At 37.6% G+C, this 15,187-nt stretch overlaps 1 protein-coding gene across 4 annotated transcripts in view; it reads right to left on the bottom strand.

The window, feature by feature from the left end:
- LOC140923550 (uncharacterized) overlaps positions 1 to 15,187 on the bottom strand; it is a 64,804-nt gene that overhangs the window by 17,266 nt on the left and 32,351 nt on the right. For 3 of the 4 annotated variants that reach the window (XM_073373634.1, XM_073373627.1, XM_073373649.1), the window contains 2 exons: positions 9,533 to 9,643; positions 8,576 to 8,620 (listed from right to left, as the gene is read on the bottom strand). In XM_073373634.1, coding sequence (XP_073229735.1) covers positions 8,576 to 8,620; positions 9,533 to 9,643 — 156 coding nt within the window. Of the gene's footprint in view, positions 1 to 8,575; positions 8,621 to 9,532; positions 9,644 to 11,444; positions 11,775 to 15,187 lie in introns of those variants that run through there. The other variant, XM_073373642.1, reaches the window with a different exon arrangement.

Here is a 15,187-nt window from a genome sequence, read left to right as displayed (position 1 = left end):
GACAATCTGGAGCCCTTTAAGGCCATTTCTCTGAAATGGAACCTGAATTGAGATTTTTGTTAAACTTCCCCTATTGGTTGTTTAATACATGATAAATACAGGGGGTCCCCCATTCTCCATTAGGGGAAACAGCCTCATGTATATACGCAACAAACCCTTACAATATCAGTCATATTATGATATTTTTGAATACATGCTTTAAACATGTTTTCGGCTACCGTTTCTTTCTCAGCTCTGGGAAACGATCTATATTTCTTTTGGTCATTTTGAAAAAAAAAATAGAGAAAGAAGTGATACGTCGTCATACTCGTTTAGGAGAAACTGACGATTTAGCCATCTGGGGAGCTCCGGCTATAAAGCAACAGCCACCAATATCAGTTTCTTCAATTTCCATGAAGGTGAGACTCACCTCTATATTTGTTATGAGGTGATGATATTGTTGGGTCTTCAGATAACTGAGCAGAAAGCGCTACCTTTATAAAGGCATCTGCAAGCGGTTAGATTTCGCCACCCCCCCCCCCCCCCCCCCCCCATATAAATTCTGAAGGACGCTAAAGAACCCGCACACTGTTCAAAAAGAGTAGGGCACGTATGTCCCGGCCGGTTTGCCCAGTGTACCCGGTGTGCCCGGTGTGTGGAGGAAGGAAATATTACGGGCCAGCAGTAATTGATGTCATGCGCTGTTGGGGTTACCCAGCCAAAATTGACGAACCTAAGTAAATAAATAAAAATCATTTCTATTTATTTACTTAGATGCTGAATGAAAACTCTCGCAGATCACGTTAAATGATGGAATTTCCGGCAGATTTGAACTGTAATATATTTGCGGAAATTTTCAAAAGATTGATATCTTCGCTGTTTAGAGACGTCTAGAGTTATTGTTATTTTATTCAGGGTATGCGGCCAATAGATTGCGCCTCTCGATGTACTCTTTGAAAAGACATCAGTATTGAGTTATCATTTTGCAGCGTAAATTTTCTTGCGACTGAAGTAAACCTTAAAACACTAGTTAAGTAAAACAGAAAAATATCAAAAGACGAAGGATTCAAGGATGGTTAGGGAAGGCAGCGGCATGGCATTTACATATATTACAAGCGATAAACTGAAAAAATTAGTAGCTCCTTTCACATCCCTTATTATCTTCTTGGATACTTTTCCTCACATTTATGCCTGAAGAGTTTCTAGTAATTTAGAGTAAATGTTTTCGGCGTTTAACTCTCACGTCCTTAAGCCGACTTCTTTAACCACCTAAAAATCTCAATATCACTTCTCAGCCAAACATAATAATGCGATGATCACCAAGAAAAAAAAGTCTTGATCATTAAGCAAATCCAGCCGGTCAACACAACCGTAAGGAATACGAAGGCTGATCAGTGAAGAAGTTTTTAAGGTCCTAAGTACTCTAGCTTTGGCACCTAGTTTATACCTGAGAGGAAATTACTTCCCGTTGCATCACAAACACATCGAGGTACGAAAGTTTTCAATTTGCAGCCCAAAACTCGGGATCAGTCAGACAGTAACATTTCATGTAACGTCAGTAAACTCTTACCCGGCTCTACTTGCCTTAGATACGAAGGATCGCTTCCTCAGTCTAACTTCCCACGCTCCCATACATTTAATTTTTCGCCGGATCCTTTCAACTGAACAGTAAGATTGTTCAAACATTGTTTTCGAAAGACTGGTAAAACATAAAACAACGAGGCTCTTGCACTAAACCTTGTCCAAGGTGACGCTTTTACATTATTTCCGTTTAAGCTGATTTCGTGCAGGTGAGCTTAGACACAGACGACATATATGGCCACAACGTTAATCCCATCTTACGTACAGGGACAATGCATCCGTTCTCCGCTTTTTCAGTCGTAACATAATTTCCACTTTTATAATGTTCCGACAACATTTTTGTATTTGACGTCCCTGTAGAGAAAAAGAACGCATCGGCACGCGAATATCTCCAATCACGTGCACGGTTTACGGTCTGTTGATTTAAAAAATCTATAAGGAACATTCTAATAAATACTCTTCTGATATTTTGAGGTCAGGCTGAAACAAAAGATAAATCACTTTGCTTATTTCAAAAACAATCTTTTTCACAGTAAAATAAAAATTAAATTATACGACCATTTATGCTTTTTTTTTGAAAACGAACCGTGTAAAAGTACTACCTCGTGTAATACTAATTTCTTTAGCACTGATTTTAACGATTTTCCTTCCCATCATAAATTATGAGTAGACATTTCCAAATTTGTATAAAAGTCGAAAGATCCAAACAGCAACTGACGTCATCGTTTATGACGTCATCTGTTTTTCATTGCTCGCATCACTATCATTTTCTGCTAATCAGAGTGATGTAATGTTTTCTCAACATGGTTCTTGTTAAAGGAACCATGTCAAGCTATTTGATGTCTTTTCACATAGCTAAAATGTGTCTTCGCATCGATTAAATTCCAAAAATAATGGTCCAGTTTTGCTATTTAAGACCATATTTAGGAATTGAAAAAGTCGGGCCACCTGTTTTAAAGTTTTAATGCTATGCCCGCAAAAGCCATTCAAGGAGGTATTATAGTTAGTGCTCCCTGATGAAATTTGTTTGATACCTTCTTTATAACGCTACAGGAGTATTTCGTGTGCGAGTAAAGACACTCAGTAATGACTTCACCACTTTGAAACTGACCCAAAACGGCACTGAATAATGTCCTCGTGACATAACCCCTTCCAACAAATACTGTCGTTACTAAGCAGTGCTTTAATTTACATTTGTGTTTTCTATTATGAGCTATTGTGCCCACCAAGTATCTTTCCTTAGAAGTCTGTGGATGAAATATTCTACTATGAAGGATTTTGAGCAAAACTGCCTTGTATTCCGGCTTAATGCTACCTGGTGAAACTTGGTTGATATCTTCTTTATAACTCTACCGGAGCATTTTGTGTTTGGGTAAATTACTTCAGGACAGATTAAACCTAAAACAGCAACATCCTGGTGACATAGGCCCTTTACGTAACCATATATTCATTAAACAAACAACAAAGAAAACCCTCGATACTGATCCATTATTTCACGTGTGTCATCACCCGGCTTGGTGACCATTGCACGTTACAGCCTGAAAACAGCTGAGATTTTCACCCTTGACAACAGCAACCAATCAAAAGGAGCAAAGTACTGTATTTTTTTTAACTTAAGCTAAACGCCTCACTCTTTGGGTTCCAAGGGGTGTAAAATGATCTAAAAATACCATTTTCAACTTAGGTTCCATCCACACGTATCTGGATATATTGGAAAACGGGGATTTTTATCTACCTTTCAGCCTTCCGTCTACACGTAGACGGCGGGCAACAAAAACGCAGGTTTTCGGAAACGGTCCCCAGAGCGGAGTTTTTTAAAATCCGCGCCGGCTTATCGTTTCGTGTGGACGGACGAAAACGAAGCTTTTTGAATACGATGATTTCATACGTCATACTGCCCATGTCCTGCATGCTATCGTATTTCCATTGTTATCGTTTTAGCTTTTTCGTGTGAACGGGCGAAAGCGATTCGAATACGCTACTTTTTCAAAAAGGGGAAAAAACAACTCCTTTTTTTAAAAAAATATCAGGATAAGAGTGGATAAGGCCTTAGTAGCCATTGAATAAACTCCTTGACTGACTCAAGCGTACAATGAAAAAGAAAGATCTTGAAAAGTACCTATTAAAGGTAATTCCCTTGCACTGCACATACCTAATGAACATAACATTACGACATCAAAGGTCGCAGTGATTTTCACCGCACGCCTAAAGACCGGTTACAAAGGCCACATTCAATTTGTAGCCAGTCCAAAAGTCTTAAATCGCAATAAAAATAACTCTTTCCGGCTAAAAAGAAGGTGGTCTTGAAAATTGCCCCAGTCTTTTCACGTAAATAATCATTTGACGCCGAAAAATGTCCCTTTGTTATCTTTTTCCAATAAAACGATACTCGTAATGGGTACACGAAAAATTTATTTGAAGGAGAAAATGACGAGAAGTCACTTTTTTTCAAGTTGTTGCTTTCACAAAATGACAACGTTGTTGCTAAATATTAGCGTAAGGGAAACAAAAGGAATATATATACCGTAAGGTGAAACGTCAAGGCATTTAACCAGAAATAAAGTTAGAAACATTAAATCAGAAATGCATAACTTACAAAGACGCCTTCTAAGAAAACATTTTCGTACAGATCAAGTTCCAGACGATTGTTGTATTGTGATCAGCTCAGTGATACGCAAGTACAAAAAATCACTTTTAATGATGATGAAAACAAAGTTAGGTAAAGAACGTAATTTCATTGAACTTTCAACGTGAGATTGTAAGTTACGAGTCGAATTTTAGAGAACAAAACGAGCCCTCAGTAGCATGTGTGTCATCTCTCCATCTGGGGGGCCGTATCATGAGAACTCACGCGCGAGCTTTTACAATGATCAGAAAAGATGTGTTAAAAAGAAAGCACATTCTGAACGACTGTACTAAACTGAATAAGCCATGACTTAACGATGACGTACGAAACGTTTGCTTTTGTGCCCTCTTTAACAAGGGCAATTTAGGTTATACACAGACCAGATCAAAACCAGTCAATTCACCGCCAACGCAGTTCCACAACAAGCCTGTCCGTTTCTACCTTTAAACTTGTTTTGGGTAAATCAAATTAAAGTTAAGAGGTATTCACTTACCAGAAAAGTCACCACCATTTTAGTTTGTGAACTTTTTTGAAACACAAAGAAACGGAACTTGAAGTACTTTGCAACAAGCGGCAAAAAGTTCCTTTATGCAACCATCAGACGAAATAGAACTCGAACTGAACTTTAGAGTAACAGACACCTCATATGACCTTCACTACCTTCTGAATTTAAAGTTTTTCTCCCTCTTGAACAAATTCCTAACCTTTCCTCAATAGGTTCATCACTCAATTATCAGTTACTAAACACGGGATTTCGCGGCTTAAACGATGCTCAATTAGTTTTCAAAAAGAAAAAAGACACCAGAACATTGGACACGGGTGGGGGGCTAACGTAAAGAAAATTGGATAAACGTTGCAAATGTTGAACAAGTAAAACCTCAATCAACGTTTGAAAAGGACTGACTATCCTTTATTAACAAGTTTGCGACATGTTCGACCAAACAGCAGTGTTTTAAGCGGCCTTTCTAGTAACCGCTGCCTCTTTATCAAACGACGACTTGCAAAGACTGAGCAACAAATGTATAACCGCTTGTCTGATTAAATGTTCAGTTTTTACTTGCAACATAAAATGTAAAACAACAACGTTCACGAAATATTATATAAGAAATGTGGAAAGTTCCACAGCTTTTTAGCTTAGTAAAAGTCTCAGTCTCGTAAAGGTTTCTCGATTTCCTGGTATCGTAAAATCGTTCTTGTTTCCTTAACTATCAGACATGTTAACTCCGCGGCGATAAAACATGAAAAACCATTTTCATGAAAACGTCCGGCTATAGTGATGTCTATGATTATGTCAATGCTGTATCCCCCTATATCCCATAGGTAATTTGAACACCTCGTTACAAATTCCTCAGATTTAACGACATAAATGACTCAAACATTTCAACAGTTACTTAAGATGTCTTCACTCGACACCTCGAGGCCTAAGGATTGCGGGGAAGTTTAAAAGTACTTAAAGTGAAGATACACTACTAACAATTCCATGATCAACACATACGGGGTCAACATCTAATGAACATGTCAAACTTCATACAAAATACGTCACATTTCACCGGATTTAAAGATTACAAACATTCCTTTTCAACAAATTCTCACAGCGTACGAAAGACGCTCTTTTCTTTTAAAAACTGCTCCAAAACGTAGTTACTTTGTAAAAACTAGAAGACAGAAGAAGACAAACAAACTAAGCAAAAAAAATTATTCCCGTACAATGTCTGTTGCGTTTGTTGAATAAGTACGCATGCGTTACTTAAATTTCCCTCGGAAGTGTTTGAATAATTATGCGTCACCAATCAAAATGATTATGCGAAGGAATAAATATATCTGTCACTTTAAAGTTTATCGAACCGTAATCCGCCAGCGTAAATACATTTTTTGGGATCAACCCAAGTTGGCAGAAAGAAGAATTAAAAAAAAAAAAAACCTCAGAGTTTCTAAAACAAACTGTAGTTTACAGCAACAAATGAAACAAAAGTGGTAGCCATAACCGCAAAAAAAAAAAAAGACAAATCCCTGCTGAGTATTACCTAACCTCTAAACGATTTCACCGACCTTGCATTTCACATTTTCTCACCTTTAAAGTTCTTCTACATTGCGTATCTGTTAATTTTGGCCACATTATTTTTTCCTTGACAAAAATGTGTTCAGTTTTCTAATCTTCACATTCCTTGACTTTTCCCAGACCTTGAAAAAAAAATTGATTTTGCCTGACTTTTCCCTGACCTCGGGGTGCGGCACTGTGGACGTCAGAGCGAAGCGAGGCAGTATCACCTACCCGTAGTGGTAGTAGTAGTAGTAGCAGTAGTAGTAAAACTATTAGTTATTAAAGTGTCAACTGTTCTTGCGTATAAACACATAATAAATAAAATAAAACAGCACAAGTGATTAATTCAGTTATTGCATAACCGACAGTCTATACACTCATCCCCATCTAAGATTAAATATGTTAAATCTCTTTATACAACAATTAAACGCCTAAGAAAAAGGACTAAAATAGTACAAGTGATGAATTCAATTATTGCATAACTGACAGTTTATACATCCCCCATCTGAAATTAAATTTGTTAAATCTCTTCTCTTTATACAACGTTTAAAAGCACTCAAGCTGTTCTTGTCACATCAAATTCGTGTTAAATTTTTATACAGTTTACTTACGTATTTATTGTGCGCTATTGTATCTTCCATGAGTTTAAAAGTAACCTGGATAGAAACCTAACACAGACGTCGATATTCCAAGATCCCTATACCTTATCCGTAACCAATAATCGTTACTTATGGTAACTATCCCAGTAGCTACTTCAAAGATAACCTGGCCCCCATGGGCCCAATAACTAGTACCTGAATCCTTCCAAAGGTCAGTGCATGTGCCTTAACTCTTAGGTTTAACTTTGGCCTTCTTTAAGACACATTGAAAAAAGGCAAGTTTAAAAACTTCACAACCTCGAGAAAAATATTTAATACTGACATATGGCAGACATAAACAACCGGTTAGAATATTAAATATCAAGTTACCACGCACAAAATAGAGCGGAATGTTGAAGTAAAAAAAAAAGCTTACGTACGATTTTTTCAGCGGAAAGAGGATTACAGCTTAAGAAGGTCGAATGAATACGCAAATTAAATTAACACTTTTGCTTGATGTCAAAACACGTAAACTAAAATAAATTGTCAGAAAGTAAGAGAGAGAAAAGGGCTTCGAATTGATGAATTACTGTTGGAAAATATTACTGAAGTTGTTGTATCGGCAGAGAAATTACGTGTATCATCTAGGCTACATAAGTAAATAACATAAACAACAAAGTCTCTGAGCAGAGCTCAAGAATTTCGAGTAACTACCCATCTATCATGCTACGTTTTAAGTCTAGTGAGTTGAAGTAAACCAGGAAACCACAAGAGAATGATAAAATACACGAACAAAATCTAAAAACAGTAGCAGCAAGGTCAAGGTAAAACGACTCGAGTAATGTCAGGTAATTACATTTGGTTAACCAAAGTGTCGGACACTGACTTAACTAGATGGATCAGGCTTGTATTAATCTCGAAACCCAGATTATCAAAATTCAGAATGAAACTGCAGAACCTTTCTCCCCTCTTATTCATTTGCATACATGGCATGCGTTGAACGCGTTGCATTTAAGTTCGACTTTGTCCATATATTGATCGCAAAAAAATTTTTGAGCTCGTCCCGTCATTCAAAAGGCCACTTCCCGGTATAAAAAACCCTCACTTTCAAAATGAGGCGAAGAGTACAACCTTTCTTAAGAAAATGAGTTTTATTTGCATGAAAATGAAAAATCATTTCCATATCATAGGCTGAGTACTTAACCTCGTTTTGATACAGAGGCCCGGGGGAACTCGGAAATGGCCTATTCAAGTAGCGGTAAGCACTCATTAGAGCCATTTATACGAGGAAAAATAAGACGCGTCTTAAATAAGACGCGAACTGTACCATTTATACGAGTATGTCTTATCTAATAAGACGCGTCTTAGCTAAGCCGCGTCTTATTTTAGACGAAATGTGCCGTTTATACAGAAAGTTCAAGACGCGTCTTATTTTTCCTCGTATAAATGGCCCTATTGAACACAGCGTAAAGCGCGGGAAAAACCCAAGGCGTTGATTGGCTGACTGGTTTAACACTGTCTCTAAATGGCTGAAAGTAATGTCCACGTGACCTCTGAACGAATTGTGCACATCAGTAGACGCAAAACCAAAGCAATTAAGAAAGAAATGGGATAATGACTGTTCATACTATTGATGCTAATCGATTAAACTTTGCTCTAAGATAATTCTAACGGCTTTGAGGTCACTTCTGCGAACGGTAACTTTCCATTAAGTATTGAAGACCATTATAAAAAAAGCAATCGAGAAAAATAAATGACAATTGTGCAAACCTCGTTTTCAGCCTCCACAACGTCTTCTTGTCTTTCTTTCACAATCTACATAAACAACAAAGAATTATTGGTATAAACGTACGTGATAAAACAAGTTCACTAGCTTTATTGTATGATGACGTCATTTTACTCGAACTACTCCTTTAGTTTGTTGTTTTTGTTTCCTAAACCTCAGCTAGATAATTGACAAATTTAAACAAGAAAGCAAACACGAAATGAATTCTAGTAGTTGAAGTCGTCTTCGTCATGGTGAAAATGGCCTGTCATATTTAGTTCAAGTGCATAAAATTGAGTTAGTTGTTCTTTCTCTTGCTCCATGGTGTTTTAACCCGGCATTATTCGCCATTTACAAATCGGACAGTTCTACTCGCGGCCGCCTTCAGAAAACCCCCTTTTAACTCCCATACAAATTCTTCATTTCTACATTCCCGTAAGCGGCCGCGGACACTTTCAGGATTTAAGAGTTAAATTTTGGCTTTGATTCAAGCTCCCATAAGCGAGACAATAACTGAAATCCCAGTCTCCACTGCTTCTTGTATTTTAACAAACCAACTTCAAATCATTGTTCTTCACCATGAATTTACATCAGTTTTAGTGTTGGCTTTTTCACATACACGTCCGCCCGGTTACACTTCAAAAGAGTAAGACCACTTGGATTCTATGCCAGTGACTAAATTACAACATTGTCAGGACAACGGTATAGCCAAACACTAACAAACAGTTTCTTGCATGTCCAATGTTTTCGAAATGTTTACTTGCGGTTGGATAAGCTCCCGTAAGCGGCCATCTAACCCTTATAACTCTGGTGGCCGCAGAATACGAGATCCATTCTCGTAAGCGGCCAGTTCCAGGTACGGACACATTTTTCGTGTTCCGCTAGGGTGTCGGCTTACGAGAGCTTTCCTCAAAAATCAATTGATTTTATTGTGTATGGAAAAATAAAGGGTAAAATCCCACCTGCTTGAATTTCGCGACCATTTTACTCAGTTCATTGTAATCTCGATGAGTCTCGGATGTTCTTTCCAGTAAATTAGACAGAATACGTTCACATTCGACCACATGTTGAACCTAAAATATAGAGCAATTTATTATTAAATCAGCCAACATCTCTTTCTCTTATGGTAATTATTCTATAGGTCTTGTTGAACAACTCTGCCGTCTTTTGTGGGGAAAAGCTGGTACAGTAGTTCTAGAAGGAATCAAGGGGATATTTCTCATTGACAATTACTAGGAAGAAAGAAAATACAGTTCGATTTTTTCCTGTTTTCTCTATTCTACCTGAATAAGAGGACGATTTGCTTACAATTGAGCACCATTCGTCTTGAAAAATACTACAGTAGAGCCCTGATAACTCGAACTCGGATAACTAGAACTCCCCGCTAACTCGAACAAAATTTCGCTTCCCTTGATCGGTCTTGATCTAATTTACCACGATAACTCGAAATCCTTCAAGTTGTTGACCCTCGGCGGTTCTTTTTAGTTTCTCATCGGCGGACAAGCTTTGATGTCGTTTTCAAAGTGGCTTTGCTTTAAGTGGATCCCATTAATCTGGAAACCTACCCCAAACACCTACGCAAAATGTGACTGCAAGTAAGAGACCAATTTCGATCTCTGAGTAAAACTCTCATTTAGCTCCGAGGTTTTGGTAATGACACAAAAAGTTTGAATAAATGCAACCTTTTTTTCTTTTATTCCCCTCAAGCTTCAGAACCAACTATGAACAACGTCACACCAACATTGGTCTATTGATAGTGCCAATGAGATCGCTAATACAACAGGCTTTTTAAAAGCCTATACAAGAATACTGCTAACTAAGGAGGCGGTCTTCACATCAGATCCGCGGCTACACAGGGTTTGGGACAACCAAACACATTATACATACGAATTTTAACACCAACACACCAGGTCTGACAGTTTTGGGCTTTTTGCAAAAAGCATGAAATCATCCAACAAACGGCAGCTGTTAAATCTGTTGGATGTATTACATGATTGACGTTTTCAATCGCCCATCTAGCTCTTCAACAACAACTACACTTCCCGCAATGTGAACGAAAATGTGAACAAAAGTAACAAACAACTTGGAAATGAACCGGCGATAAAAATTTTAGCTGAACCACAAAAACAAAGCCCTTAAATGCAAGGCTGAACAACTTATGACCTTCCGTTAGCGCAGCCAAGTCAGTGCAAACTATGTATAAATACGAGACCACAATGGCAAAATGTATTCGACAAACAATCGAAAATTACCTCAGTGGCACTCTAAAAGATAACAACAGTGAGGTGTAAATATGGCCAACCTTCAATCAGGATGACATGCATGTAAGCGGCATTAAGCGACTTACTTAGAGGTAGTTATGGCAGCATTGTTTTCATAACAAACAAACAAAGCGGAACATTTTTTGCACTCCACAAACTTGGTGACAAACACCGACTGTGAAAGCAATGCACGATTAAGTACGAATCGCTTCTAAATAAATTTCAATATTCCTGGTATTTCCTGGACCGGAAACGTCGGCCTCTAATGAAGGTAATTTAAAATGGCATAAGTTATCAAATATACCAAATAGATTTTAACACTTTTCTTCGTCAAAAAAGCTAACAAAGTGGAGGTCAATACACTTTAAAAAATCACGTAATAGTGTTGTCATTCCTTTAGTTGTCTCATAGGAACCAGATAAGCATATTTCACTTGCTTCGCCGTTTGAATCAGTGGCAATAAACAATTCCTGCTCGTAAAAAACGCATGGTTTTAAGGTCAGAAACAAGGTGTTTTAACTGCTTGAGAATCAAAACCTTAGTACACAAAAAATAGGCAACTTTTCACAAATGGCTCGTGATGATCATAATATTAACCAATTATGCGTCTTACCCGAAACATCGAACTCCTTCTGCGACCGGTCCTAAACGAACTTTTCCATCTCTTTGCGGCTCGAAAGCTTTTCCTTATTCTGCTACGAAACTTACTGAAGCGCCTTCTCCGTAGAGGAGACATCCAAGTTGCGAGAAACGAGGAATACTGACGAATGTTTACTGTATATTTCAGCGTTCAGCGATTAGGACAGTGCGGTGAGAGCGTGTGACAAGTCTGATATCTAATATCAAATAACTTCTTCTGATAAGAGCTCATGTGACAGATTTTCATACATTGAGTACGAAAACATAGAAAACAAACAAACGCAAATGCCAGCGCATGTTGAGTAAACTAGACGTCAGAAAGTGACGGAAGTTTCGTTTAAAAAAAGAAAAGAAAGTATCATTTTTGTCGAGAGATAAAGCCCAGATTACTGGTTTATAGCTGCGCTGTTGAGATCCTAAATTACAAACCATGCTTAATACAGCCAATACCTGACGAAAGCCATGCTACTTGACCAAACAAAATTCAATTCTCCGTAGTTAAAAATCATATGCGTTTCTTCTTTTTTTTTTCAATAAAACCTGGCAAATACTTTCCACTTGAATATGAATTTCCTACTTCTTGTGACCTCTACTGAATATGTACAAATAACCAAGGCAAAACTGAAAAAATGCTCTCAAAATTCAGGGTATTTTTAGCAAGATATTGCGGGATCCAATTGAGAAAAGGAGAAGAAAAACCTTTTACTCAGTGTAAAAACTTACTCGCATACACATATATGAGTCTTCGATAAAAAAAAAATTCAAAGGTAGGAAAATATATCCGAAATATAAACAGTCTAGAAGGGCAATAAACATGCTACATGTATATGTTTAAAAATATCTCCTTCACCTGCTCAGTGATTATATATGCTCTATCCCAAACAAAATTTCCTGTTATTTGTAATGACAGCCTCCTTCGACGACGTCTAAGCCATGAAAAGCGAAGCATTCCAGTAAGAGTCATCCAGTAACTTGATTTTTTTCGGTGATAACTTCGCGTTAACATGATATATTGACGACTATTGCCGCTGTTCCATGGGAGGTATAAGTGCCACCCACACACACAACGATCTCTTATGCCCTCAAAACACTGAGAGAAATCAAAGTGGGAGAGCCGAACTTTCTTCCTTGTTGCCACACGACTCGCCCAATAAATGTCACAAAAGACACTTTTTCTGAATTTAAAATATCTTAAACGAAGATAAAACTAAATGTGCTCAACTTTAAAATGAAAGGAAAAATTATCTGACGGACAGATGAGTTTCAGTGTCCAGTGTGAAAAGACAAAATTTAAAGAACCGAATGCACTAGGCTATTAAATTTTGTTCGATAGAAGGTGAAACATTCTGTAAGTTTCCTGAACACTCCAGACCATACAGACGTGAAAGAATCTCTTCCGGCCAGTTCTGTAATGTAATCTGTTAATTGTCCCCTCTTGGTGAATATTATTTTCCACCTACATTTGTTTACGGTCATGATTCCGAAACAAAAGGGGAGACAAGCGCGCGATGATTAGCTTATAAACAGTCCAACCTAAAAATAGATATTTAAAAAAATGCGTGTCTAGTCAGGGATTCACAAAAGAAAAACCTCATGTTTAAATTTCTGCTACGGTTTAAATTTCCACCACTTAAAAGCTCGTCACTGTTTTCAGTTAGAATCAAATCCCTAACTAGCAGTAAGAAGGTTTTTGCAATAGCGTATGCATATGGAAATTGCGCTACATATGGAAATTGCGCTACCTAAGTATTATTATTATTATTATTATTATTATTATCATTATCATTGTTATTATTATTATTATTATTATTATTATTATTATTATTATTATTATTATTATTATTATTATTATGTCGCAGTATGAAACTTTGGAATGCTGTCCACATTATGAGTAGTATAGGGCGCATAGCGTAACCTACACCACTTGAGAAGCTATACTTAGAAGTAAAAAAAGGTCGATACGAAACCTAATACGATCCTAAAATACATAATGATATGAATCTCTCTACTTAAAAAGCCAATTTAGAATATTATTAAATTCCGATACTCTGTAAACCCTACGGTAAGACATGATGATATGATTATCTCTAATAGAGGCTTATTTAGAAAATTATTCAGTTTTTACACTCTCACTATCTCTTATATACCTAAACGAGGCCATCATAATGTTATTATCTCTACTAAAAGCTTATTTATAATAATGTCAAACTCTAATGTTCTAAAAAAACCTAAGTAAAAACATCAGCAAGCTTGTGTTTCTAGATTTCTAGAGAAAAAAAAAAACCTAAAAACTGGAGTCCTTAGCGCCCTAACTAAGAAGTGTGATATAAATCTCTCTACTTAAAAAGCCAATTTAGAATATTATTAAATTCTGATACTCTGTAAAACCTTCGCTATCTCTACTAAAAACTTATTTATAATAATATCAAACTCTAATGTTCTAAAAAAAAACTAAGTAAAAACGTCAGCAAGCTTGTGTTTCTAGATTCCTAGAGAAAAAACAAAAACCTAAAACTGAAGTCCATAGCGCCCTAACTAAGTATTTATCTTAAATGTTCCGGTAATGATTAAAGTGTTTGAGATGACCGACTTCTGCATCCGCTCAAGTACGCTCCGTGCTTTCGCTCCAAGTAGCTTCCTCACCGACTTCTCTAGGTGTTTAGAGTAACCACACAGTACGTCAATTATTACGTTGTACTGTTCAACCCTGTAACCATTGTATTTCTGCTTCAGCTCCCACATCATGGGCCCATACTTGAGTGCCTTTTCCTCATCTTTCTTAGCTCTACTCTCAATTCATGGCCAGCTCATTTCAATTGTGCAGACTTCTTTCCTCTCGTGGCTGACAAGTCGCGCGTCGATCCGATTTGCTCTAACTTCGTTGTGCTCTGCATAGATGGGAATATCCCAAAACGCCTCATCCGTGGTGTTCTGGTAGGCTGGTTTTGGCATCACCGGTGAGTACCATGGTGGAACCTCTTCTATTAGCCCATGCTCTCGCAGGAGAAAAAAACAGAATCTTCAAAGCTGCATTATGCCTGTATAGGTACTTGGTTTGTGCCAGGGAGGAACATCCAGCCAGTACATGTGCAACGCTCTCAGCCACCTTCCCACATAACCTGCATAGAACTTCGCCGTCGGTGGAGGTTTGCGTCTTCTCCTTTGTGTAGAGTTTCGTAGGTAACAGCTGCTCATACAATTCATACATGCCCGCGATGGTATATGTAGGGCATGTAGCCCAACCTCTTAACCATGCAAAGCAGCTGGTTATGCTTAGGCTCTCATCTTCCCATCTGATACGCAATAACTTTCCTTGCCACTTTTTGTCTTTAGCGATCTCCAAGAACTGCATCTCTTGAGATTGCTTCAACAGATTCCCAGCTCTTGCTGCAGTTACCACCTTTCCTTCTGTTGTAACACACACGGGATTTAGGGTATCAAGCTCAAGTGTGATGTTGAGTTCTTCTTCTTCTTCTTCTTCTTCTTCTTCTTCTTCTTCTTCTTCTTCTTCTTCTTCTTCTTCTTCTTCTTCTTCTTCTTCTTCTTCTTCTTCTTCTTCTTCTTCTTCTTCTTCTTCTTCTTCTTCTTCTTCTTCTTCTTCTTCTTCTTCTTCTTCTTCTTCTTCTTCTTCTTCTTCTTCTTCTTCTTCTTCTTCTTCTTCTTCTTCTTCTTCTTCTTCTTCTTCTTCTTCTTCTTCTTCTTCTTCTTCTTCTTCTT

Source organism: Porites lutea, chromosome 1 (assembly GCF_958299795.1).
Source record: "Porites lutea chromosome 1, jaPorLute2.1, whole genome shotgun sequence".
Lineage (NCBI taxonomy): Eukaryota > Metazoa > Cnidaria > Anthozoa > Scleractinia > Poritidae > Porites > Porites lutea.
This window is presented reverse-complemented; position numbering and strand designations above follow the sequence as displayed.